This window comes from Rhyacophila brunnea, unplaced genomic scaffold, assembly GCF_057557595.1.
Source record: "Rhyacophila brunnea isolate RB1 unplaced genomic scaffold, BYU_Rbru_1.0 scaffold_18, whole genome shotgun sequence".
In the NCBI taxonomy this organism is placed as follows: domain Eukaryota; kingdom Metazoa; phylum Arthropoda; class Insecta; order Trichoptera; family Rhyacophilidae; genus Rhyacophila; species Rhyacophila brunnea.
This window is the reverse complement of record NW_028232837.1, coordinates 34,939,976-34,966,045: the sequence shown is the minus strand read 5'-3', so window position 1 is coordinate 34,966,045 and position 26,070 is coordinate 34,939,976. Positions and strand designations below refer to the sequence as shown.

General features: G+C 32.1%; 1 protein-coding gene across 1 annotated transcript in view; it reads left to right on the top strand.

Moving 5' to 3' along the window:
* The first annotated feature begins 19,567 nt into the window (after positions 1–19,567).
* LOC147073472 (uncharacterized) overlaps positions 19,568–26,070 on the top strand; it is a 68,308-nt gene continuing 61,805 nt past the window's right edge. The window contains exons 1-3 of the mRNA XM_085945371.1: positions 19,568–19,637; positions 22,243–22,278; positions 23,865–23,900. Coding sequence (XP_085801497.1) covers positions 23,898–23,900 — 3 coding nt within the window. The 5' untranslated portion in view covers positions 19,568–19,637; positions 22,243–22,278; positions 23,865–23,897. The remainder of the gene's footprint in view (positions 19,638–22,242; positions 22,279–23,864; positions 23,901–26,070) is intronic.

Genomic DNA, 26,070 nt, shown 5'->3' with positions numbered 1-26,070 from the left:
CAGAGAATTTTGCTGCGGCCACCAACATCATTTTTCAGTATTTAATTTGATTAACTGGGCTAATGTTAAAATTACGTTAATGAGTCGTGACCAAGTACTTAAAAACCAATTTAATAGTACCACGGTTGACAAATTTTGGTCGAAGTTGACCAAGAATCAGGTCAATTCAAATAATTGGCAACAATTGCTTTATAATATTTTCGATTTTTCCTACTACTGTATACTGTGAAAGATCATTCAGTGTAATTCACTTCATAAAAAACAAATATCGAAGCCAGTCGACAGCTGATGTAAACTTGAAGCAGCCATGCGGCTCTAATTGGAAAAAAGGAGTATTGAGGAATTTCAATTTGCATTCTTTTTAAATAAATAGGTGTACTAAAATGTTCAAATGTCTTTTTTTGAATGGACTTGTGTATAAATAAATTGATACACTTTTTAGTAAGTAAATAGAATTTAGCTTTATTATTTTCAATCACAACAAAAGTGAAAGTTTGTGCGGCCACGAGACTTTTCATAGAACTGTCAATATCAATAATTTTGCGACCACAGTTAAATTTCACATGAGAACTACTGGTCTAGATGCAATGATATTATTATCTCTAGCACCATTTATATCTTTGCTTAGAATTAATTTTAAAATAACTGTTATATATTTCTGCTTAATGCGTCAATTACATTGAGTTACTTTATGAGCTGTTTGTTGGCAAATTTACAATCTGCATATAAAGTCGCCCAGTGCAATCATTTAACAAGCTAACAAGCAGATTGTAAACAGTCTACAGAGAAAAGTAGAAAGCCGGTCAACTTTACACGCTATACGCCAGCGTGTGGGCCTACTGGATCTGCGCAGTAGAGCGTAGTAGCAACCTCCCGGTAAAAAAATGAACTACGTTCTGTCAAAATAGTCGCTGGCTTGTGGCTTCTCAGCGAATGGAAAGTTTTGTGTGTCATCATCACATTCGCAGTAGCCGAATCGCCCGTTTTTAAATTCACCAACAAACAGCTCGTAAAGTAGCTCAATGTAATTGACGCTTTACAACTCATTATGTTTTATATTAGACAATGAAAGAAATGCAGTGGTATACCTGTCCTAGTAACATTCACTAAAATATATCCCTTCTTGGGGGATTAGCCCTAAATCGACTTCTGACCATGTAACAAATAGGCTTAGCTACAATTTAGGGTGATAAAATTAGTTTAATATTTCAAGATTCTGTATAATATACAAAATCTAATTAGCTTTGAAAACAATTATTGTAATAAACAAATAGGCGAATGTTCAGACGGTGAACCTATTTGCGAGAAGATCATACCAGCGCCTCCGCCAGCAACGGCTACATATCAACAAGAAAACCAGTGATGATCAGGAGGACGATTACATAACGACACTCAGCTTATGTCCTATTTATAGCAGGCCAAAATTCTGTATCGGCTGCATTCTGAATTATGCTATATTATATTTTTTCCTGGAAGGCCGCTAAATACTATCTATCAAGTGTATACGGCGGAACTACGGGAGCTGGTTAGTAGATTACGGATCTAGGGGGAGGGTGGTTTAACCAGGATTCCAGACACTGACCTTTCTATATTGAGAGGGGTGGCGCGCGTTGAAGCTGGTTCGCACACTCACGCACTGGTAAACGGACGGCTCGGAATGTCACTCTCACGCTTTCACTTTTGGTTTTGGGACGAATTATGATGAAAAGTTCAGAATGGATTATAGACGCGACATTCGCTCAAACCGTATCAGATTTAGCGCTACGAAGGTCAAACATATGCGATTTGAATCACTCTGTTGTTAACGACGGCTAAGCTATAGCTTTCTTGATGTTACTCGAGCTAACTGAATATTATTCGCAATCACGGTCTTGTGACAATAATAAATAAGGATGTGAGTTATGTAGGAAAATAAGGAATGACGGCCATCATATTTTCCACAACTAGAAAATAGTATTTGACATAACTACTGCTGTATTCTTAATGACAAAAGTGTAAATAATTTCTCCTTTCGGCCATGTCCGATCCTAATGGGATCACATGGGCCTCCACAGAGTAGAGGTTTGTATTAACAGATTTTGTTTTTTTACGAGAAATGGATGTCAGCCACTTGCTCAACCTATTACGTCCATACCCTGACAGACACAAATTGAAAAACAATATGTGTACTTGCCAAACCCAGGATTCGAACCTGGGACGACCCACGGCGTGATAGTCCAACGCTTAAACTGCGCAGCCACCGTGGGTGTATACAAAGACATAATATCTATTGCTCAAAATTGTCTAACACGATAATATTTATATATAGAACAAGTGACATTTTGACGATTGAAAATTCTTGAAACATCCATTAGGGTAAAATTCTTCGGATTAAATTTAATATTATGAAAGATTAATACTCCCAAGTCCACCACTGTGGTCAACCAGCGGTTGTTAAGCTCAGGGAAACAATTTGTTCGGCACTTTAGAGACCTTTCTTGAAAATGTGGCTATTAGGTAAACAGCCCATTTAGGAATTTGCTTAGAAACTGTCGTAAAATACACACAGAAGCTTCCTTCAATGTCTGTTTTGAATATCTTTCAGATACTGCCCGGCCATTAATTCAAATATAACGGTTGGATTTCGCATAATTTTCTAATAAATGTCGACTGCAAAAAAAATCGTTTCGTATATTAAAGAATTTACGTTCACCGTACAGACATTGTCCATTTTCTGATAGATTAATAACTCCCCCGCAAGGCGAACTCTTTCTAATGATATCGAATTTCGAAAATGTTAGTTTGAATCCCATTACCCAATTGTTATTTTTCTGAAGCTTTTTTATGTAGAATTATATATTATGAGAGGTGCATGCTGAGCATAACGCTAAACGACAAAAAGAGGAATGAGTGGATAAGGAAGCAGACAAGGGTCTGCGATGTGATAGAGTTCACTAAAAGCCTCAAATGGAGATGGGCTGGACACATAGCTCGAAGAATAGACAATCATTGGACAAATTTAGTCATCCAGTGGTATCCAAGAGGTACAAAACATCCGCAAGGTAGACCTAGAGGCCGCTGGATCGATGGAATGATAAAGTTCTGCGGAAGTACGTGGCAACGCAACGCACAGGACCGAGAGAAGTGGAAGCAGCTTGAAGAGGCCTTCATCCAGCAGTAGATAGATTCAGGCTGATGACGATGATGATATATTTTCAATAAAAATAATGCCTTAATATTGTAGATATTCAGTTTTTAATAAAAAAAAACATATCAAGGGTATACTGACAGAAAGCATTAACACATTAAAAAAAGTTCTGAGATAATCACAAAAAGAACTTTAATTTTTTTTTCAAAGCGTTCTCCCACGTAGATTTTTTTTATGACTTAAAAATATTTTTTCTACATTATAAAGACTAACCTTTATGGCAAACACAATATACGACATGTTACAAGTCCTGTATTTTGTATACGCAGAACGTATTAGGTCATTATCATGCTTTCTATCAGAATAGAAAAATAACAATATGATTTAATAATGTTTCTATTTTCTCACCATTATATCTTATGCCTTTGTGCATTTTACCAGGACGTAGAACGTAAAATTGTCTACATTTTGGCATTTAAAACAGAAAAACAGCAAAAACTGAAATAATGCGTTCTGTCAGTATACCCTCGAATTTAATTAATATGAATGTATTCTTTATAATAGTGTGATAAACATATAAAAAGTAAATGTTTTTAATAACTAAGAAACAATGTTTTAAGAAAAAACATTCATTGACAAAATTTATTTATAACCATTTCTTAAACTTATTTCATGCTACTACCCCTATTGAGACACACACACTTTATCGGCGTACCCCATTTTTAGATGACGATTTATAGGGTATTTCTACATATATTTTCTGTAAATCCAATTCAAATTGTTCTGTATTTTCGTTCTGATTTTACTACGAAGACCAAAATTATAGTGCGGATACTATAATATTAGCACAAATTGCAACATTATGCACTTATTGATTCGCGTTGAGCATGATTGAAGTCAAATATGTTTACGAAAAAAAATCAACGGTGCAGGTGTAGATAACCCTCTACTAATAATAATAGACAGTTGATAGCTTGTGTCCATAATACCGCATACCTAGCTACAAAAGAATTTATTATGTGTAAGAAAACTGTATGCTAAAAATGTACGTAAAACCATTCAATAAAAAATGAACCATTTCGATTTTAGATGAATGTTAATCATTATTTACTATTTTGTACATTTGTTTTCTATTGACTAAGTATATTTATCTGTATTTGATTTGTATGCGATGTTAACCGACAAAACGGGTTTTATCAATAAAACTCGGTATTTATATGCCTCCATTCCAAATGCATTTCACGATCCAGTAAACTCGGGCTCAATGCTTTGGATGTTTATTTAAAGTGAAGTTCATTATCACTGCTTGTTGGATTGCGTTTGATTGACATGCAAGGAGTGGTCATAAAGTTTATTACTAGCATTACTATTCTTTGTGCTTTTTTTAAAACTTTATTTGCACTAACTTCACTTGGTAACTTTTTATTTTATGAAATTTCCCGATTTAATAAAAAAAAAAATGTCACAACCAAAGAATTTAAAGGAGTACCAAATACTACATACGTATATTATAATATTATTATACTTGCGAATTTACCGAACGAGTGAAGCATGGTTAAGTCGAATTGAAATATCCAATTTCCTAACTCAATAGTAATGTCTGCATTTCTTTATATTACGTGTGTTTACACTGTTTACTTAGTCGCATGCAGTAATAAATGATTTTACAACAGTGCAAAAGTGTTGTATTGTTGGTTATATTATATTATTATCTACTCATCTTGATGGATTGTATTTTCATATGCCCTGCAAATTGGCAAGTAAATCTCATGATAGATTTATAGCCCGTTTACACGTGCATAGATTTCAGTGGCGAAGGGTGGAGGTAGGCTGTTGAGATCCGCCATAGATATTGCACATTCAACTTTGTTAATCAAACGTATTTGTTTTTATTGAACTAAGACTACAATACAGATGGTGTTAGTTAGTTTTTAATTGTGCACACTTTTTCATTGATACTTATTTGTTTTTGTTGGATTAAGAATACATATTACACATATTTCTTGGCTCATTTTTTAAATTCAATAAACCCTGTCTAACCAAACTATAATAGATTAAAAATATTATTCCAAATTTAAAATATCTAAACTTATGTATGATTTAATGACATTATTTTAGATATGTTATAGATAAACGAGTATTTTTTGACTATTATCTATTATAGCTTGGTTTAATTGAATTTAAAAAAAAATAGCCTACGCCATCTGTAAATTGTAGTCTTATTTCAATGAAAATAAATACATAATTTAGTGAACACTATTTAGGGCGGATATTAATAGCCTACCTCCAGCTACTGATAGATTTACTGCCGACAGTACGTATTATTGCGGTAATCACAAGAAAATGCACGCGTCAACACATATTTTTGTTCAAGTCACAAGATTACAATCAAAAAAGTTCAGCGGCTTCTGAGTTTTCACGCGATTGATTGACACCAATGACTCTATTTATTAAGAGTGCTTTTTTATCATTTTTCAAAAACCTTTTTGATGCGGTGGTTGTTAATAAAATGTCACACGATTTTCCATATTTTGCTGACCCACCTTCTCACCATTATCACACAACCTCATAAAATCTTTTACGTCCCTGTCTAAATAACATCACATTTTTAACCCAGCTCCTTTTATTATCCGAAAAAAGAGTTCTGTTGGTTTTGTGGCATCCTCTTAATCACAGATAATCAGAATATATCAGACTTATTGTTATGGCGTGACGTCATAATATATATCTTCGCCCCAAAAGCAAAAGGGCACATGTGCAATTTTGACGGTTTTGAGTTATGAATGCAGTTTTCTTCGTATTTTTTTTCTCTATATTATGGGCAAAACAGCATTTGTGAAGCAAAACCCGTGAATTCACAATTGAGCAAAGAAAATAAAGGTTATTTTTGTGTATTTGTAAACTGATCTTCATTTAATGTATAAGAAAAAGGTAACATGGACACGATTTTAGGAACTATGAAAAATTTCTTAAAAATAACATAGGAAAAAGGTAACAAGTGTAATTATTTAAAAGTGAGTGAGGGCCTTTGTTCAAAAAAAATAATTTCGTTGCAGAAAAAGGGCACTTGTGAAATTTGTGAAATATTTAAAAACATGTTGGCAGCGGACAAAGAGGCCCAAATGAATATTTTGGAAGATCACAATAAGCGTAAAGTGGACGCTCGCAAATCAAAAGATGAAGATATAACTATTCATAAATTCATATAGGAAAAAGGTAACATGTGACTCAAAACCTCTGACTGACTAAAACTGACAAAAAAAATAAAAATTACATTTCAATCTTGAGTAATTAGGTCACATGTGTTACAAATTTCATTTCAAAATATTAAGTAATAACCTCTCCACGATTTTTTTTTACTCCAACATGCGTTTTTCTCAAAATTCAATTTATGCACAAAGTGCCCTTTTGCTTTTGGGGCGACGATATATACCACCCGATACCGTAAATATTATTGGCAATATCTTAACGCGGTATATCCGATATCGAGTACAGTGATAGGTTTGACCACAATGAGTGTGTCAAAATTACATTACCTTGTTTACTTTTAACTGAGAATAAAAAATCTATTGGATTAAGTGAATGCCTAATCATCGTCAGCCGGGGTCAATCCACTGCTGGATGAAGGCCTCCCCAAGCTTTCTCCAACTCTCTCGGTCCTGTGTCGTTCGCTGTTACGTATTTCCGCCGAACTTTACCAGTTCGTCAATCCAGCTGCTTTTAGGGCGACCCTGTGGCCGTTTCGTACCCCTTGGGTACCATTGGATGACGGCATTTGTCCAGCGGCCGTCCTTTCGACGAGCAATGTGCCCCGCCCATCTCCATTTCAGCTGTTTGGCAATTTACATCGCGTACTCTTGTCTGCTTCCTAACCCATTCGTTTCTCTTACGGTCCTTTCGCGTGATGCCCAACATGCACCTCTCCATGCCTCGCTGTGCGACTCTTAGCCTTTGGACATCTCTCGTGTTGAGGGTCCACGTCTCGCAGCCATACGTGAGCACGGGTAGCACACATTGGTTGAACACCCTACGCTTAAGACATCATGGTAGGTCACTCTTGAAGATACTATTCAGACGTCCGAAAGCACTCCATCCCAGCTTTGTTCTTCGAGAAATTTCATCATGCATGCTTCCGTCTATGGACACCTGCTGTCCGAGATAGATGTAGCTGCTGACTTGCTCGAGTTGGGTGGCAGAAATACATATAATCGCAGGGTCCGAAAAACAGTTCCTCATCACTTTTGTCTTTGAGACATTTATCTTTAGACCGACCGTTTGACTGACATCCGCGAGTTCTTGCATTCTACCTTGGAGGTCTTTCGGGTCTTGTGAGAGTATGAGAATGACTAATAACAACTGCATAATACCGCCACGATATATGAACGGTTTCACTTGGAGGATTTACGTATCCGATACAGTTATGATGATTACAGAGTAATGCCCGTTTCAGACGGGACACCGGTGTCGCTCTCGTATATAATAAGGAGGCCTTTGTATTCAAATAAAAAGGCATTTGTATTATGTTTATGAACGCCCCGAGCTAATGAGTCAAAGCATGTCCGGTACACTTTTCCGTCGGCCGCTACATTTTCAAGCCGCCGATACACATGTTTTTATGACCGCAGCCTGTTTTATGTTCTAATTTATATTGCGAGATTATGCGCTGACTCATTGGCTCTGGGCGTTCATAAACATAATACAAAGACCCCTTTATTCGAATACAACGGCCTCATTATTATATACGAGTGCGACACTGGTGTCCCGTCTGAAACGGGGGTAAGTTTATATTGAAACAAATGTGAGCCTTTCCCACGGAAACACTCAGGCTTAAATAACTAGACCTAGTATCGTCATACCTGTATCGGATACTTGGATCTCTGTAAAGGTCAATTTCTCAGTCTAAAACGGATAGGTAACCTAACGTATTTTAATAATTCAAAATTTACATACCTATAATAGTGAACATCACACATAAAAAATGCACATAATATATATAGGTTAAGTCATTCGCAGTGGCAAAGGGTGGACGTAGGCTGTTAATATCCGTCATAAATAATGCACACTACGATTATTTGGAGTCGGTGTTGGTTAGTTTTTAAAATTCCATTAAACCCTGCGAACCAAGCCATAATAAATAATAATCAAAAAATACCTCGACTATCCATAAAATATCTAAAATTATGAAATTAAATCATACATAATATTATCTTTGTATATTTTATAGACAGAATAATATTTTGTATCTATTATAGTTTGGTTTAGGTAGGGCTTAATTAATTTAAAAAAGTGAACCAACAATATGTGTAATATGTATTCTTAATCCAACGAAAACAAGTAAGTATGAATGAAAAACTGTGTACAATGTGTCCTATTGCCAAAAGTAAACCAAAACGATTATGGTTTGGTTTTGGCAGGGTTTAATTGATGTTTAAAAATTATCCAACACCAACAGCTGTAAATTGTAGTCTTGATTCAATAACAACAAATACGTATGACTAACAAAGTTTACTGTGCACTATTTATGGCGGATCTTAACAGCCTACATCCACCCTTCGCTACTGAGTCATTCTATATGATAACATTGATAACAAGCCACCGAAACGGTGGTCTTTCTGTATCCTAGAAATAAATGGCTTATTTATATTGAAAATATCATATTAATATAATAATTATAATTTTTATTAAAAATGAATAGCTTCCAATTATAATGTTTGCATATTATTATTAAATTTAATGCACGTGCGTAAATCAATATGATTCCTTCCTACTAATAATATAACTTACCACCTATTTAAACTAGGTATTGTAATGGGAAATCTATTTCCGCGGAAATCCTATTATTATTATACATAAAGTGCTGACAGAAGCTTATCCATATGTATTGTATGTTCATATATCAAATATTTGAATAGAGTGGAGCAGTCTAATATATATTATTCAAATAATCGCTTTAAAATGATATCATTGTTCGAATTTTAAAACGGGTCATAATCATTATAATATATACATATATATTATATCGGTGGCTAAGGCTGGAGGTAGGCTGCTAAGATACCACCTAAATATTGCATAATAAACATTGTCAGTCAAACGTATTTATTTTCTTTGAACTAAGACTAGGTACATATTATTACAGATAGTATTAGTTAGTTTTTAAAATTCAATCGTAAACGTAGATAATATTAAAAAAAAATCGTATATCTATAAAATTATTCCATTAAATCATACATAACGATATTTTATAGATAATATAGAATATTTTTTATCTATCATGGTTTAGTTTAGATATGCTAACATGAATTGAAAAAACTAACCATCCGTAATTCAATGATAAAAATTAAGTATGATTGACAATAAGTACACTATTTTATCGAATCTCCACAGTCTACCTCCACTATGATAAGTTGGTTCAGGCAAAATTTATTTATACTCGAAAAACTAACCAGCACCATCTGCAATATTTATTCTTAGTTCAATAAAAACAAATAAATATGACTGACGAAGTTTATTGTGCACTATTTATGTCTGATCTTCACAGCCTATATCCACCCTTCGCCACTGAAGCGCCTAGTTTCAAAAGCCCCTAAAACGGTTTTTGAAAATTTTTGAGTTATATATGTATTTAGATGGATATTTTTGTTACCTATAAATGATGGCCAAAGATTGAACTTTAAAAATCGCCAAAAACCGTCAAAACGTATGATCAAAAAAAAGGGTAAATTTCAAAACCCACTAAAATGGTTGGGTGTGCCTTTCAAATACCCCTAAAATGGAAAGCCAAAATACTTTTTAGAGTGTAACAAAATAAAAAATAAATACATGAAGTTCACAGATTTAATAGATATGATTTTTTCTCATTTTTCTCAGAACTACCTAAAATCGTTTTAGGGGCTTTTCAAACTAGGCGTTTCAAATCCTGTAAAAACCTCAGAAACATACCTACTATGTAAAAAAATCTCGAAATCAAAACGTAGAACCGACTGGGATTCGAACACACATCTTTCACTTTTAGAGTAAGCACATTAATCAATTATTTGTCATATTGTTGATGTAAGATAATATCAAAATATTGGCGGTGGCACACTACAAAAATAGCTTTAAAATATCGTATAAATATAATAACCGAAACGAACAAGTCGTTTACAAAAAAACTATTAAAAAACCATGTCGATCAAAGTAGATTTTATTTTATATGTATATGTTTGGAAGCGCCTTCGTTTAGTCGTGAATTGAATACATCCAATGAAGACATAGCAATAATAATTGTTTTATTTGAGTTATATTACTATGCATAGAAATGCGTGGGTCGGTGTATTTTACAGCCACTAATAAACCCCTTTATTGGTTATTATCCGCTGCATTTAAACTCCAGACGGCCTGCTTCTCATCTAACCGTGGAATTACAAGATAACCGTCGAATTTATTTACAGCGCAATTAAATCCATTGTCGTTTCATTGGATTAGTTTATTATATTTATTTATGAGAAACTTTCTCCAGATTTTTTATTTCGTAGCTACGTACTTTCTTATAAAATCGAATTATATAATATTATGTTTAATAACGAACACATCATTCTGAAGGGAATGGGACAACTGGGCGCCATGACAATTGGGCGCCGCACTGTTGAATAGAATAAATAGACGTTCGTTACGATTTTATACAGAAAGTAGACGAGGAATTTTAATCAATTTCTATCTACTACTTACTACTAATTCATATTGCTCTTAACATAATGTTTTTTTATTGCGGATTGAGAATATAATCATGCCTGAGGCTTTATATAAAATAAAAGAACTCTGTTCTCGTTGGAACTTAAACATAAGCACAATTAGGTCATTATTAACGTGTGCATATTTAAATTTTCACCAAATATTAAATAATAATAAAATAATTTTAATATAAATAATATTATTAAATATATATTTTAAAACTGCCCATAATTCACAAATGTCTATTTATTTTCCAATTTTAATCGATTGCGTGGCGCCAATGATTAATGTCATTGCGTGGCGCCCAGTTTCCCATCGCCGAATCGTCCTAGACCCATTCTTAAATATTATGTACTTATTATAAAATAAAAAAGAGGACGTTTCTTCCTAAAATATATTTCTATATAGTGTGTTTATTCTACATTTTGTTTGGTAAATAATTTCCAAAAACGTTTAAATTAGTATTAAGAACTTAATTAGAAATTGGTTTATTTTTCAATAACATTTTTTTCAAAACTTTGTCGCTGGTCCTTAATAATTTGTTTAAAATCTTCATATTATATCGATTACGAATTGGGTATTTAAATAGTTACGGAATTTATTGAAAACATTATAATTATAAAAAAATATCGTATGTTGGTGATAATTTTATATCGCTGTAAACAAAATCGATATGACCAGCGCCAGAAGATAGCTGCTTTATTGGTCTCGCCTCGGATTCATTTACACCGCTAATCAAGCTTCAATAATAATATAATACCTAATATTGTAATATACAGTATACATGGTTTTATTTTTACTCACTTTATAGCATTCACATGATGCGTATCAAAGTATATATTGGGGGCTATCAAAAATTAAGGCTTTATTCAACATTTACACGACTGTATTAAATTTGATACAATTTAATTGATTATACCTGTTCAAATAATTTCCACGATTTTTATAGACTTCTAAGCATTACGCCCACGATGGCCGATTGGCTTAAAATGTCGTAGGGTCCCGGTTTGAATCCTGGTTCTGGCAAATACACTGTGTCCCTGGATTTCAAAATCAGCCAAGTCCATAATAGATGAATAGGAAAAAAACAGCTTTTTGTTTTTTCAAATACACAGTCGCAAGGGTGAAAGTTTATATTATTTCGAATATAGAATATTTAAAAATGAATACATTCCACATTTTGATAATGCAGAAATGTTAGAAAGCAGTACCTAGTTCTTCAGCAATTCACAAAAAAGTAAAAACTACCTAAAGGTGGACTTGGCTGATTTTGAAATGCAGCGATACACATATTGTTTTCGGTTACATGTAAATTGTACGTAAAACATTTCACCGTGGCACAGTTCACCGTGAGCTTTCTTATTGGAAAGAAATGACCGTATACTATATGATCACCAATTTTATTAGATTCAATATGAACATTAATTCAAATTTCATATCTGATTTTGGCAAAATTAATGAATTCAAGAATGAAAACCTAACCTTACAAATAATCCAGTATATCGGCTATTTTCAAAATTTCTTTGCTGTTGGCTTCCTGTAAAGTGTAAACCGACAAGAACCGTGTTTTATTTAGACGTGAATTTAATGTCAGTACTATACCTACCAAAGAGGTTGGATGGTCTTTAATATGCGGTCATATATTTCCGATACAACATTTCACGGTGAAGTGTAATACGGCGAACTGCTTACGTACAAGTTTCCGGACACGATTGATTTCTTTTTGTCTTTGGAGACAGAGTATGGGTCTGATAGGTTGAGCAAATTTTTATGTGGGGTCTGGCAAAATTTGCATGTTGTTTGAATCCAGAGCATTGTGGCCAACATCGATTTCTCGCAAAAAAGGTTACGAAACCTTTGCGAGAGGTGGCTAATTACTACACAGAATTGTGGTGCCAATTCAAAAACTATTATTTTACCACACTTTTACATACTGTCCATACTTATATAATAATATAGTAGTCTCGAAGCATATTATTAATCCACGGGACAACAGATTAGGTATTCTTTCAATAAAATATTTATATCTATTAAGGCTATACTTAAGCTGAGCCATGGTTTAAAAAGATCGTGACTAGGCGATGCGCGGATTGTGCAAATGACGCGAGCCGAACGAAATATAATTTGTCATAAAAATTCAACATGCGTCCTTTTAATGTTATGTTTATTATTATATTCGTAATAATAATAGTAATACACCCACGGTGGCCGCGCGGCTTAAGCGTTGGACTATCACGCCGTGGGTCTCAGGTACGAATCCTGGGTCTGGCAAGTACACATATTGTTTTTCAATTTGTGTGTGACTCAAGGTATGGAGCTAATAGGTTGAGCAAGTGGCTGACATCCATTTCACGTAAAAAACAAAATCTGTTAATGCAAACCTCTACCCTGCGGAGGCCCATATTATGATCCTATTAGGATCGGACATGGTCGGAAAAAAAATAATAATAGTGTATTCATTGACATGTTTTCTTTTTCAAGTACATGCGGATTTTTTTTATAAATATAAATTTAAGTTAGGTATATTATATAACTTAAATTTATATTTATATTATTTTATATAGTTTATATTGTAGATATTAACGTAACGTAACCGTATAACTTCAAATCCTATAAAATTTATTTTCAGCAGGTTATTATACATTCTTACTGACTTTCAGAAAAATACAAAATTCCTACTTAGTATGTATGTTATATATAACACTCCCATACAAATTGCTCGGCACGTTTGTTCCCCAGCGATGCTTTTAATTAACTTCCTTGTAACTAATTAATATTGCAAGTTGTGGAATTTGCATCGCGCGCCATTTTATTTTTAAACACTGAAAACAAAGCCGTTGCTTTGTCTAAGTGTCTTATGGTAGAACAGTTTAAATTGTTAACATCATGTTGTGTTATTCAAGTTTTCCTTTCCAACATATCCGAAAAATAGATAAACGTACTTATAGTATGTAAATTTTGTTTTATGTTTTAAGTATCTCGTTCCAGTCAGTCACTGTAACTGCAGTTACTAAATAAAATACATAATTTTATGTTATAACACTTCTGAGAAAATATATTATAACCAATAGAAAAAATCTTTTTTGAAAAGAGTAAGACACCCAGCAGGAATCGAACCTGTATCTCTCGGGTTTCTCGCCCGTGCACATATTATATCTGCTATAGGCGCCATACTTAATTGCGACAAATTTTAACTAATGGCTTTTATACTCTCTAAAGCGCTTTTCAAATTGAGTTACTATTGGCGATGGGTTTTTGTTAATCATAGTAGGTATTACTTTACTGTCCAGTAATTAGAATTTAATATTCTTAAATCTTGAGAATTATACGTTGAAATTTTTTTTTTGATTTAATTACTTAAAAACGTCAATACTCCGCCTACAAGAGGCACTAACAACAAATAATTACAAGATAAAAAGAACTTTTTATAAACAACGTTTTTAAATTTTCTGTTAAATCATAGCAAACTTGTCAATTCTATGTAGAATACTGAAATGTCATTTTGACATTTCATTTTGATTTCCACAGTAACGCACGCATATATCAATAATAAGTTGCTAGGACCCCCTTAGCAACCAACAATAATAAATTTCCATACAAAACAGAATTAACTGAAAATGAATTCAAGTATGCTTAAAAATGGCCAAAAGTATTAATAGAATGCATTTCCGTCGTGTTCTGATATATTCTAAAAGTTTCATATGTCTAGCTAGTCGGGAAGTTAGTTAAAAATCTTCAATCGTCCAATACAAATCTTGGACAAACAAGAAAAAATATGTACTAGACACACAAGAAAAAAATAGTACTGGACAAAGAAGAATACTAGCTAATAAAAACGTGGTAAAATATTAAGTTGAATTGGGAGAATTAATTGATAATTTAGACATTTAAGTATTTTTTTTTATAAATCAATACGTAAATGAAAACATTATAATTAAAATTAATTTATATTTAAAGTCAAGGATAAAAATGTACCCCATTCATCTCATTTTATAGTTATGTTAGTAAAATTTAGTTATTTTTTTGAAAATGAATTAATAGTTTGGTAAATTGTACTTAACTTATTTATATGATACGCGTATAGTAGTTTAATTACATAAATATCAAAAGCTCGTTTCATCCAGCTTAAATCTTTTGAAATGTGATATAATAAACAATTAAAAGGATCTCAGCGGTAGACAGAGGTTCGAAATGAGGAAATGCTGAATCATGTGACGAAGGAAAACTTGGAATACTTGAGTAATGTGATAAGGAGTAAATTATATAAGTAGGTATTAGTAAAAAAAGCTTTTAAACAAGACGTAGATACATACTTATATGGCTGAAAAAGCTTCGTCTAATATAAATGAAACTTATCACTGGATTTTATATTTATATGGTGAACCTTTTTACTATCATATTCAAACTATGACGATGAAAATTGTTAGTAGATATTATCAAAACTGTCTATTTTGTGCGATATTTGATATCGTCAGTTACCAGGAATGGTTCAGTGGCCGTGTACTTGTACTAATCGTGGAGGTTAAGCCATGAATTATGACGTCGTCTTCAGCTACGTTTATCGTCGATCTTATAATTTATGCTAATGTTTTTTTGTTGAATGTATTAAGGCTATACTTCAGCTGAGGCATGGTATAAACTCTAAAAAGATCGTGACTACGCGACACGCAGATTGTGCAAACGACGTGTGACGAACAAACCATAATTTGTCATAAAAATTCAACATGCGTCCATTTAATGGTATGTTTATTGTTATATTAGTGATAATAATAATATATTCATCGACATGTTTTCTTTTTCGAGTAAATGCGTAACGTTTTTTAGTCATCTTTACACGATTTAAAAATGTATTCCTCCAACGCCATCACAAAACAAATTGACGTGCTGACAGCTCGACTATCTCTCTCAGATTAGCAATGAGTGGGAAATTACGCCCCGCCTATTGTTGAAATTTATTTGCCGTTACACTGATGTATGCTCTTAACGAAAACACATAATTTTGGTAAACTACGTAGACATATTTACCAGAAAAATCCTAGCAAAATGGGTTTAGTAGGATTCAAACGCACATTTCAATTCCCATTTTTTTTTTACATATTGTGGACATTACAAACTATAAGTTTAAGACGTTCACAACATGATATGAAACATTATTATAAAGAAGAAAAGTAATAAAAACGATAAAAATGAAAATATAAAGAGGGAACATAATAATATTATGAACATACAAAAGCAGTGAAAATACAATAATACACCGAAGTTCAAAGAAGTACCTACACCGAGTTTGCTCTACTCTCTACTCTACTCTATTTTAAGAATTTATAAAATAGCGTCCAGCTAAACTCACTCTCACGCAAGTTGAATATATCAACACCCGAAGCAATGTGGTTGAACATAATTATCGCCCTCCCAATTGGAATTACCAGTTGCAGGTTGGTCCTGCACCTTGGTAGAATAAACAATTGATCATTCTTTCACTTTCCGGAAGGGGGCTCTATCAATTAAGTTACCAAATTGTCTTTTTTTCAAATACCTAATTGCTAATTATGAGATGTTTCAAATTCTGCCAAGAAATGTCTACCCATTTGGTGATTTTAATCAAGATAATTATAAAGTGACAAAAATCATTTTATAACTATACTTAAGAGTTATCTAAATTATGTTTATGAAGTCCTTGGACATGTTAATTGTGTATTTAAACTACTCACATAAATTAGTTAGCTCCCTATAAATGGTATTCGAATCGGTAGCTAGGTCGCAAAGTGAAACAAAATATATTATTATGTGTTCAAATGCCACCCAAATAATACAATATAATATAGATACCATTTTGATTTGATCCTTTACCATGATAAAATAATATATATCTACGTAAATTGATAATGATTGTAAGTTATATATATTATATATAACTTTTAATCATTATTAATTTAAGTAGATACATAAATAAAATCCCATTTAACGTTAGAATGTAATTTAAGTACGTAATTATACATAAGTGGTACATCAAGAAAATAGATTTTCTACCCCTTAAATACGCGGGGAGATACAATAGTAGGTAATGTTACAATATATCATAGTGTTCAGTGAAAACTTAACAGTCTTCGCACCCCTCTAACTACCTACCCTTGGAGTTTATTACAAGCCGCAGAAATGCTCCCTCCTCGTCTTAATTCACATTCCTTTCTGGTCATAATTAATCCGGTCTCTTGGCTATGAATGTCTCAACTTCTTGTGCAAACCTCAGCAAAATAGAAGAAACTTTAACTTTAATCTTGTTGAGAAGTTATGTTTTTATTTTTTAAATCATGACTTGTCTATCTAAAATATAACCTCACTTTTAATAAATCTTTAGAAAATGTAAATCAATTTAATTATTTTACTACTGAATTAATTAATTTTACCGCATGAATTCGGAGTTATTAATAATTTTATTGCAAAACACTGTTATTGTTGAAAAATTATTTACGTATGTACATAATTTTAATTTCAATTTCAATAATTTTTTTTTAAGATATTGTGTAAATTACAAATTAAAGGTTTAAGACGTTCACATCATGACATGAAACATTGTTATAAAGAAGGAAGGTAATAAAAACGATAAAAATGAAAATATAAACATACCAAAAAAGTGAAAATACAATTATACATATATAGAAGTTCAAAGAAGTACACCGAGTTTGCTAAGGAGACCCTATTTTAAGAATTTATAAAATAGCATCCACCTAAACTCACCCTCACGCAAGTGAAATATATCAATACCCGAAGCAATTTGGTTGAACATAGTTATCGCTCTCCCAAAGCTCATGTTAGAACTTATATAAAAATTCATCAAGTTCGACTAGCGATTGTATGTAGTAAAAAGATCTAGAGGAGGCCTTCATTCAGCAGTAGACCTGGTTGATGATTCCATGCACAAAATAGCTAGGCTAATATTCCTGTTCTGAAAGAAGTAATCGCGAAAACTGGCACTCTAAAATATGTTTCCTTTCAATACAGTAGAACAAGAGTTAGTATTATAAGGCAGTGAATTACTTAGTAATATTGACAAAATCACAACAATACTCAACATCACAAAAATATACTTATTGTGATTTTAACGGGAATTTAAGTCGGAAAAAATCACTGTCTAATACAGCGCTAGAAATGTAAAATTTTACGAACCGGAGCGCTCGATAATTTTACGAAAATATTACCTAACGTTATTATCTAATTGTATGTGTATTTAAAAAAAATAAGTGTGTTAGATTTTTTTATTATATGGCATATATCGTTCAGACGGTCAAATTAATATTTCCACGAGACGGAGCGATAATTTTGGGGATGTTACGAACCGGAACGGCGCTCCGGTGCGTTCCGATCCATTTTGAGCCGTGGTCTAATTCTAATGTATTGAATTACGAGAGTTGCTTATAATTAATTTTTCCCGAGAAGTGGTATTTATAGAGTAATATAAACCGGAACTGAGGTCTGTAGTGGAGAAGGTATTTTAAATTTAAAATAATACGAAAACTCTTATTATACTAAATAAGTAGAATTATGATTTTGTAAATAAACATCAACTGTATTTTCTGAAAATGAAATCATGAAAATACAACGTACAGTGAGGAAAAATTCATTTTCCGAGCGCCAAGATAAAAAGGGGAAATTAGTATTCCACGACTGTAGTGAACTTGCTAATACTTCATACAAGGTTGCCCTTATGTCTTCCCCAGAGGCAAGGGGATTTAATACCGCCGAGAACTATTTTTGTCACACGTTTATAAATTTATAATGCCTTCGCACTCCTTGGGCTTTGTTATAAATTTCTATGAGGTTATCGTCCTGTTGTCTTGGCTGATTCTAAAGTAGGCTTGACATTCGATCGATTCTGGTCTTACCTTTATTGTTATTCTCAATAGCTCTATTGTGGAAAGATGAAATAATAAATTTGTCAATTTAATATTTGAAGTTATGTGGATAGTATCATAGTGTATTATAATAATATGTGTATCTAATATAAAATAAAATATAAGCCAGTTTACGTTGAAAGTGGTAAAATGATATTTTTATTTTGAATTGGATAAAACATCGCTATATGAAACACCCACTATTAACCAGTGGCGAAGGGTGGAGGTAAGCTGTTAAGATCCGCCATAACTGGTGCACACTAAACTTTGTCAGTCATACGTATTTGTTTTCATTGAAATAATACTACAATTTACAGATGGTGATGGTTAGTATTTAAAATTTAATTTAATAAACCCTGCGAAACCAAGCCGCAATAAATAATAATCATAACTCGTCTGTCTATAAAATATCTAAAATTATGCAATTAAATCATACATAACTTTGGATATTTTATAGATATGTAGGCACCAAGAATAATTTTTTTTTATCTATTATAGTATGGTTTAGGCATGACTTAATGAATTTAAGAAAATGAACTAATAATATTGATTTTTAAAACCTAACCAGCGCCATCTGTAAATATAATTATTGTAGTCTTAGTTCAATACTAACAAATACGTATGACTAACAAAGTTTAATGTGCACTATTTATAGCGGATAATACCTCCACCCTTCGCTACTGGTTGTACCATGATTTTTTTAATATTTTGTTATTTATTTCAATAATATTTTAATTTCAATTCGTAGTACCAAGTACTTGGTTTTTATTTACAATATAAACAAGTTATAAGTACTAAATCCATCTTAATTAATTGTCATGTTTTCCTTTTCTGTTGCAGGACCTCCAGGCCCACCAGGAAAGAGAGGGAAGAAGGGTAAAAAGGGAGACTCAGGGGATCCCGGAACATCGGTAAGAATAAAATTAAACTTTTCCTATTTGTATTTAGTGTAGTAAGTAAAAAACTTTTTTTTGTCGCTAATGTGTTTTGTTTTCGATTTTATTTTAAAGATAAACTGCCTACAGCGAATTCGAATTTTATTTCAAAGTCTATAAAAGTTTTCTTATTTACTCGAATATCTATCTAACCCACGGGGCGGGGTATTTACTACTAAAAAAATAGCCCTAGGAATCTACCAATAATATATCTATAGACGAAAACATTTAATAACAAATATATTTTTAAAAGCTTTTTAATGGGTCTGTGTAAACTTACACAATATAACAAATTATACTGGACTAAAACTAGCCAAAAGGACATAGGGAACATTTTGGTGAAAACAGTTATTTATGTGGTTAGATACTTCAGTGTCTAAGATACCATAAGTACGTTAACAAGAATAGTTAATCTGTGACGAAATTACAACTTTTTTTGGGAGAGAAAGTTTTAAAGAAAAATACACGACGAAGGCAACAAAATTCTTAATTGAAACAATTAAATTTTCATTTCCATCCGTTTTCATTACCATACTATAAATAGTAGTAATATATATAATGGGTACATTCGGCCAAAGTTTAGTAGTAGTTGGTAAAGAAATTTCAATAAATATGTCATATTATGTACTTTCTTTGTTTGTAATAGTATAATTAATAATAATATTAAATTCAACAAATTATTTTTTAATGGATAGCTATTTTGGCTATAACACTATATTTTGAATTTAAATTCTAATGGATTTAAGTTTTGTACTATTCCATTCAAGTCGTTTTTTGCGACCCGGGTTTTGCCTTTCGGCATCTTCGGGCGCCATGTACACTCACCAAAGGTAAACACACACTGACAACAAACACTCTTAACTCTAGCTTATATAATAAATCAATATATAAGCTAGAGTTAAGAGTGTTCGTTGTCAGTGTGTGTTTACCTTTGGTGAGTGTACACGGCGCCTGAAGATGCCAAAAGGCGAAACCCGGGTCGCAAAAAACTACATAAATGGAATAATACAAAACTTAAATCCATTAGAATTTATAAAACATATTATTATATTTATAAAATATAAATCATTTATTTTCTCATCGTTTACGCAATGCCGAGAAAATGCATTTTTATTGTCATTCAATCATTGTTCATTCATAAAAAAGTTGACGGTGTATCTATTAGATATCTGACTATTGGGACCAAAGGCAGAAAACTCCTATGGAAATTCAATGAACTGTATTGCATTTATTTCCAATATTATCATCATGGGTCATTATAACATATAATTGAAAAGCTGAGTAGAAGTGTGACTTAAATAATGTTGAGGTGTTCTGATGTATAGATACTTTTAGAATTCTTGATTACTTCGTTACCATATTATATGAAAATCATTTTCATCCGAAAACTATAATAATGTGTGCGTAAAAGATAAAATGGTTAGGATGCTTCAAGCATCGTTAAAAATATCATCAGAATATCTCAACGCGTTTTTCTCAAAACTATAGTTTAGTACGTACGCCCTTCTTCTACTCACCTTTTCAATTAGTATGGATTACTATTTAACCTTGGCTGGTAATTCTTACTATATATGGTGTAATGTATTTTACGCAATATCGTATGATAAAAAAGTAATTTAGCTAAAAGGATTGCGTAACCTACTGATTAATGTATTACAAAACGTTTCGACAATGTATTAAAATAATATAATGTAAATTGATCATAATAAAAATATTGTATTATACTCGTACATTTGTAATTTCCGTTAGACATTTACCGCATTCGTAATATGTTATATCTGTTTTGTTATGCAAGCAAAATGATGGATATTAATTTGATAACTATTTAATGCTTACATAAAATTATATTATACATATCGTCACCCTAGTATTGATTTGTCCAAAGCGACAATAAGTGAAATGTTCAGGAAAAGAAAAACAAAGTTCACTTCCTTATATTTCAATGCTTGAAGATCTTCCATATTTATTTATTTGACATAATGAAAGATACATTATATTAGAGTATATTAAAAGTGTAATCCAGCAATATTACTCATTTAATTCAGAAGAATTTGTATTTATTTAACAGCATATACTACACGTTAGCAGTGATCGCTTTGAATACTCTCAAAATTAATTTAAAAATTATAACATATTCAAATAAGTAATGAAGACGTAGTCAGTAAAGCTAGACAACGCTAATATTAGAAAAGGATAAGCGATCCGTTATATCCGTATAACAACCCTTTGGCGCCGTTTGGTCCACAAATTGGACAAACCAATACCGAATGATTGTTTTGTACCGAGGTTTCTTGGACATTTTTGAAAAAATATCTATGTTTCTAAAGAATAATATAATATTTTTTAATAACGATTTCGATGCGTTCATATAAAAGAAAATGAACTACATTAAAAAGTCAATTTCGCCAAAAATGGAGCTTCGCAAAACCAATACTGGGGCGACGATATCTCATGACCATTTAAAAAATATTTTTGACTATTCCCCGATAAGAAAATTTTATAATTTAATCCTTATAATCCCATCGTAGAGTAATATTTATTATTTTGCTATTATTTAAATTTATTTTTATTTATTTTACAGGGTTCAACTGGCCCTCCTGGCAAGAATGGATTTCCGGTACTAACTGCTTATTATATTATTTTGCATTAATTTCATTTTGCTTTATTTAAATTATTTTTTGAATTATTCTTTGCCTACATACTTACTTCAACATACCTACCAGTATTACTGCTAACATACTTAATTTTAAAATCACGTCAAAAACACAAATAAATATACATAAAAATCACACTTACAAATTACTCAATACAAAGACAATAATATTAGGCAAACTATTTCATTATTTGAAGGGTTAAACTACAGAGGTATACCAATTATCTCAAATTATACAATAAAGTAATTTTATATTATTAGATATTTATCAATGGATCCAAAATATTCAATTCAAATCAGATAATATATTATTATATTACTCAAATATAGTAAATTGTAGCTAATATGACGTATTAGCTAAGTACAGATTAGCTATGGAGTTGGCTAGACAGATTAGTATAGATTAATTACTTGGCCATTCTGTGTTGAGTAAGAAAGTAAGTATTAAATATATAGGTATATAATAATCGTAATTATTCGTGAGGTAGTAGATGTATGTTTGTATCCAGAGCTTGGACTTTATAAGTTGAACGAAAGTCTAACAATCATTAATTACCTTTTAACTCCATAAGAGAAAGTCAAGATTCACGCCGGTTTGTAGAGAGAATAATAACAATAATATATATTATGTATCACTTAAAGAAATCAAAGCGTTACATTCCATTGTAGACATTGTATTGATTGTTTGACCTGACAAATTTTGCGTCTAGGACAATTCGGCAACTGGATGCCAGTGTAACTGGACGATTGGGACAACTCGACGACAAATAAATGCACGAAGAAATAGAAGTACCTGCAATTCAGTAAGGTTTATGATTGTTACAAAGCACGTGTCGATGGTATGCACGCTGCAATACTATTTATTACAAACTAGTCGATGTTTCACAATTTACACAATGTTTTCTAATAAAGTTTCGATTGGCACAACCATTCAATATATCAACAAAATGATTGATCATTTTGCGCAATATTTTAGATTGGACACTATTCCTGATGGGTTTGTCATTATATTGAAGGTTTATATTATATTATGTTGTGACAATCAAAAGTTCGTCGAATTATTGATCGATTTCTAACGATTATTTTACAATGTTTCTGTGGTTCAGTGCAATACTGAAATAAGAAAACACACAATCGACATGATTTTTTAGAACAATTACAAGCATTAGTATATGTGTGTTTGTCTACTAACTAGTGTAAGCTGTGACGTACATGTATTTCTTTGCGCATATACTTTATTTGTGCGGCTCCTAGATATCTGTCCAGTTGGCAGCATCAAATCATCCAATTGCCAAAATGTAACATAAATTGATATAATTAATTACTAAACATATTTACTCGCTTGTTATACAAATAAGTAAAACAAAGAATTAAGTAGGGTTTCTTTCAAAGTACAATAAGTAACAAATAATTTAATTTACGCAAAATTCTAGGAAACATTTGGCTATTAACGATTCAATAAAAAACAATGTATTTAAAATATTCATTCGGTTTCCGTATTATGAGCAGTGGCATAATTTCGTTCTTACATATTATTGCTTATATTGCAGGCAACGAAAGGCGAAAAGGGTGAACGAGGTTATATGGTAAGACACTTGAGATTCACCCGGTGGTTGGTTTTTTTTAATACAGTGTGGGTAGTAAATAGGTACTAACAAAACTACTGTTTAAGATTTGTTAAGTACCTACATCGCATGGTTATGTTACTAATATGAGGGAGGCTTATTAAAATGAAGCTTTATAATAAATGAAATTAATTTATCATTAGAATAAAATTGTATCGATCTAACCAAAATAATTTTCTTTGGTTTAATTAAAAAAAAATCAATGGATTTAGGTACTTACTTGGTGGTAATTAGTAATTTTTATTTAATGCTGTTATATCACTGTTATTGAAACTCATCAATGGCAGGCATGTCTTTGTGTGCAGGGATGCTATTGAAATACAATCATATTCACCTTAGGATTTTATAACTTTACTATTTGAATTTTGGCGGGCGGCCGATAAAGTAGTATGATATGTGGTATTCAAAACGGAGTGGTGTTCTTCGATATTCTAAAATTATTTATCAACAATTAACAATACCATAACATTAAATACCATACAAATTCACACTAAATACATCATTTTATTACATAGTAAGTACTGTATCGATTATAACTAGGGATTCTGCGCATCTACATTATCTATAGGACGCACACCACTAGTATCTACTCATACTTGATAAAATGTAAACTGTGGCCGCTGCAGATACAGTTACCACCACAGAAAAGAAATTATTTCTGAGTTCCCTGGTTACCACGACAAGGCCTGAACAAAAACGATGTATGAGTGCGAGTGAGAAAGTATTCGGCACCCTTATTATCTCTGCGACACGCGCTAGAGTAAGATAAAAGGTTTACATATTTTTGAGTCAGTTTCCAAAAATATCGCTGGCAAATCGTGGTGAATCGCTTCACGTAACATCGATAATCTGCGAGTTCGTGTTGCTAAATTTGCTATTTTTTGTATTAAACATAAAATCAGTGGTATATATTTTTAGTTAATTAAGTAGGAAAGGTGGTTCTGCGTGTTGTATTAAAATATGGTAGCCGTACTGATAAGCAAGAAGATGGTATTACGTTTCATATGTGAGTTGATACATGTTCGTGGCAATTTATTTGTATATTATTATTTATTTTAATATCAGTGATCCGGTGTTTCTTTAAAACAACTTAAATTATGTATATCTTTACCTAATGGTTGCATTTTGACCGCTTAAAAATACTATATAACGTAAAAAAATAGAAAATTATATTTTAATTCTGAGCGTCTAGTGCGAGCACTTTGGGCGAGCACTAGCGAAATGGTCTATAGTCTCGAACATTTGTAGGCGAATGCGTTCGCTCGCCCACAAACCAAACGCACGGCACGTCGCTTCATTTAGCAATGCAACGGGTGGCGTCTAGATGTATCTATAGTCTATGGTTACCACTATGGGCGCCAAATAATTAGGTACTCGTAGTTCGCGAGCCTAATAAATAATTATTTTGCATCTAGAGTTGGTTACAGTATCTGGAACGGTTACAGTTACGGCTCGCTAGTGAGTACCCAGCTTTATGTTGATATAAGCAAACGAACCCGGTACTGATATCTACTAACGCAATTCAATTAAATATGTATCTACCTACTTATTGCAAAGTTTTATAGTTAAGTACCTATATTTTACTACATATGAGGGCTTTGGAAACAAAAACGGTAGTTTCCATGTTCGTAAAATGAAAATCAATGAAAATGTATAATTTCTCTCTTATTAATCGCAAACAACATTTTAGAATATATTTTTCAGATATTATACAATATTATAATATATGTTATTTTGAAACAAATGTGATTTTTTATTAATTTACCAACATTTTACAAACATGGCAACTGTCATTTTTGTTTCCAAAGTTCTCACATTATTGGTTTCCGACAAGAATTAAAAAACATTCAAATTTAACAATTTTAACACAATGCTTACGGGCCATTTTAATTAATTTTGTAATTAACGTGTTAATTTGCATTTGAAAAGTAATTAGCAAAAACACAATTTTGTGCGGCCCGTAAGCTATGGGTTAAGTAGACACCACCTATCGTGTTTATGTGCAGTTAGTTACTACTAAAAATATAAATAGTCTGACATAACTGATCTTTAAAAAAATGCAAAAGCAAAATGATTCAACTTAGATATACTTTGCAATAATTTCTACTGGCATTAGTTTTAATCTTTTTGG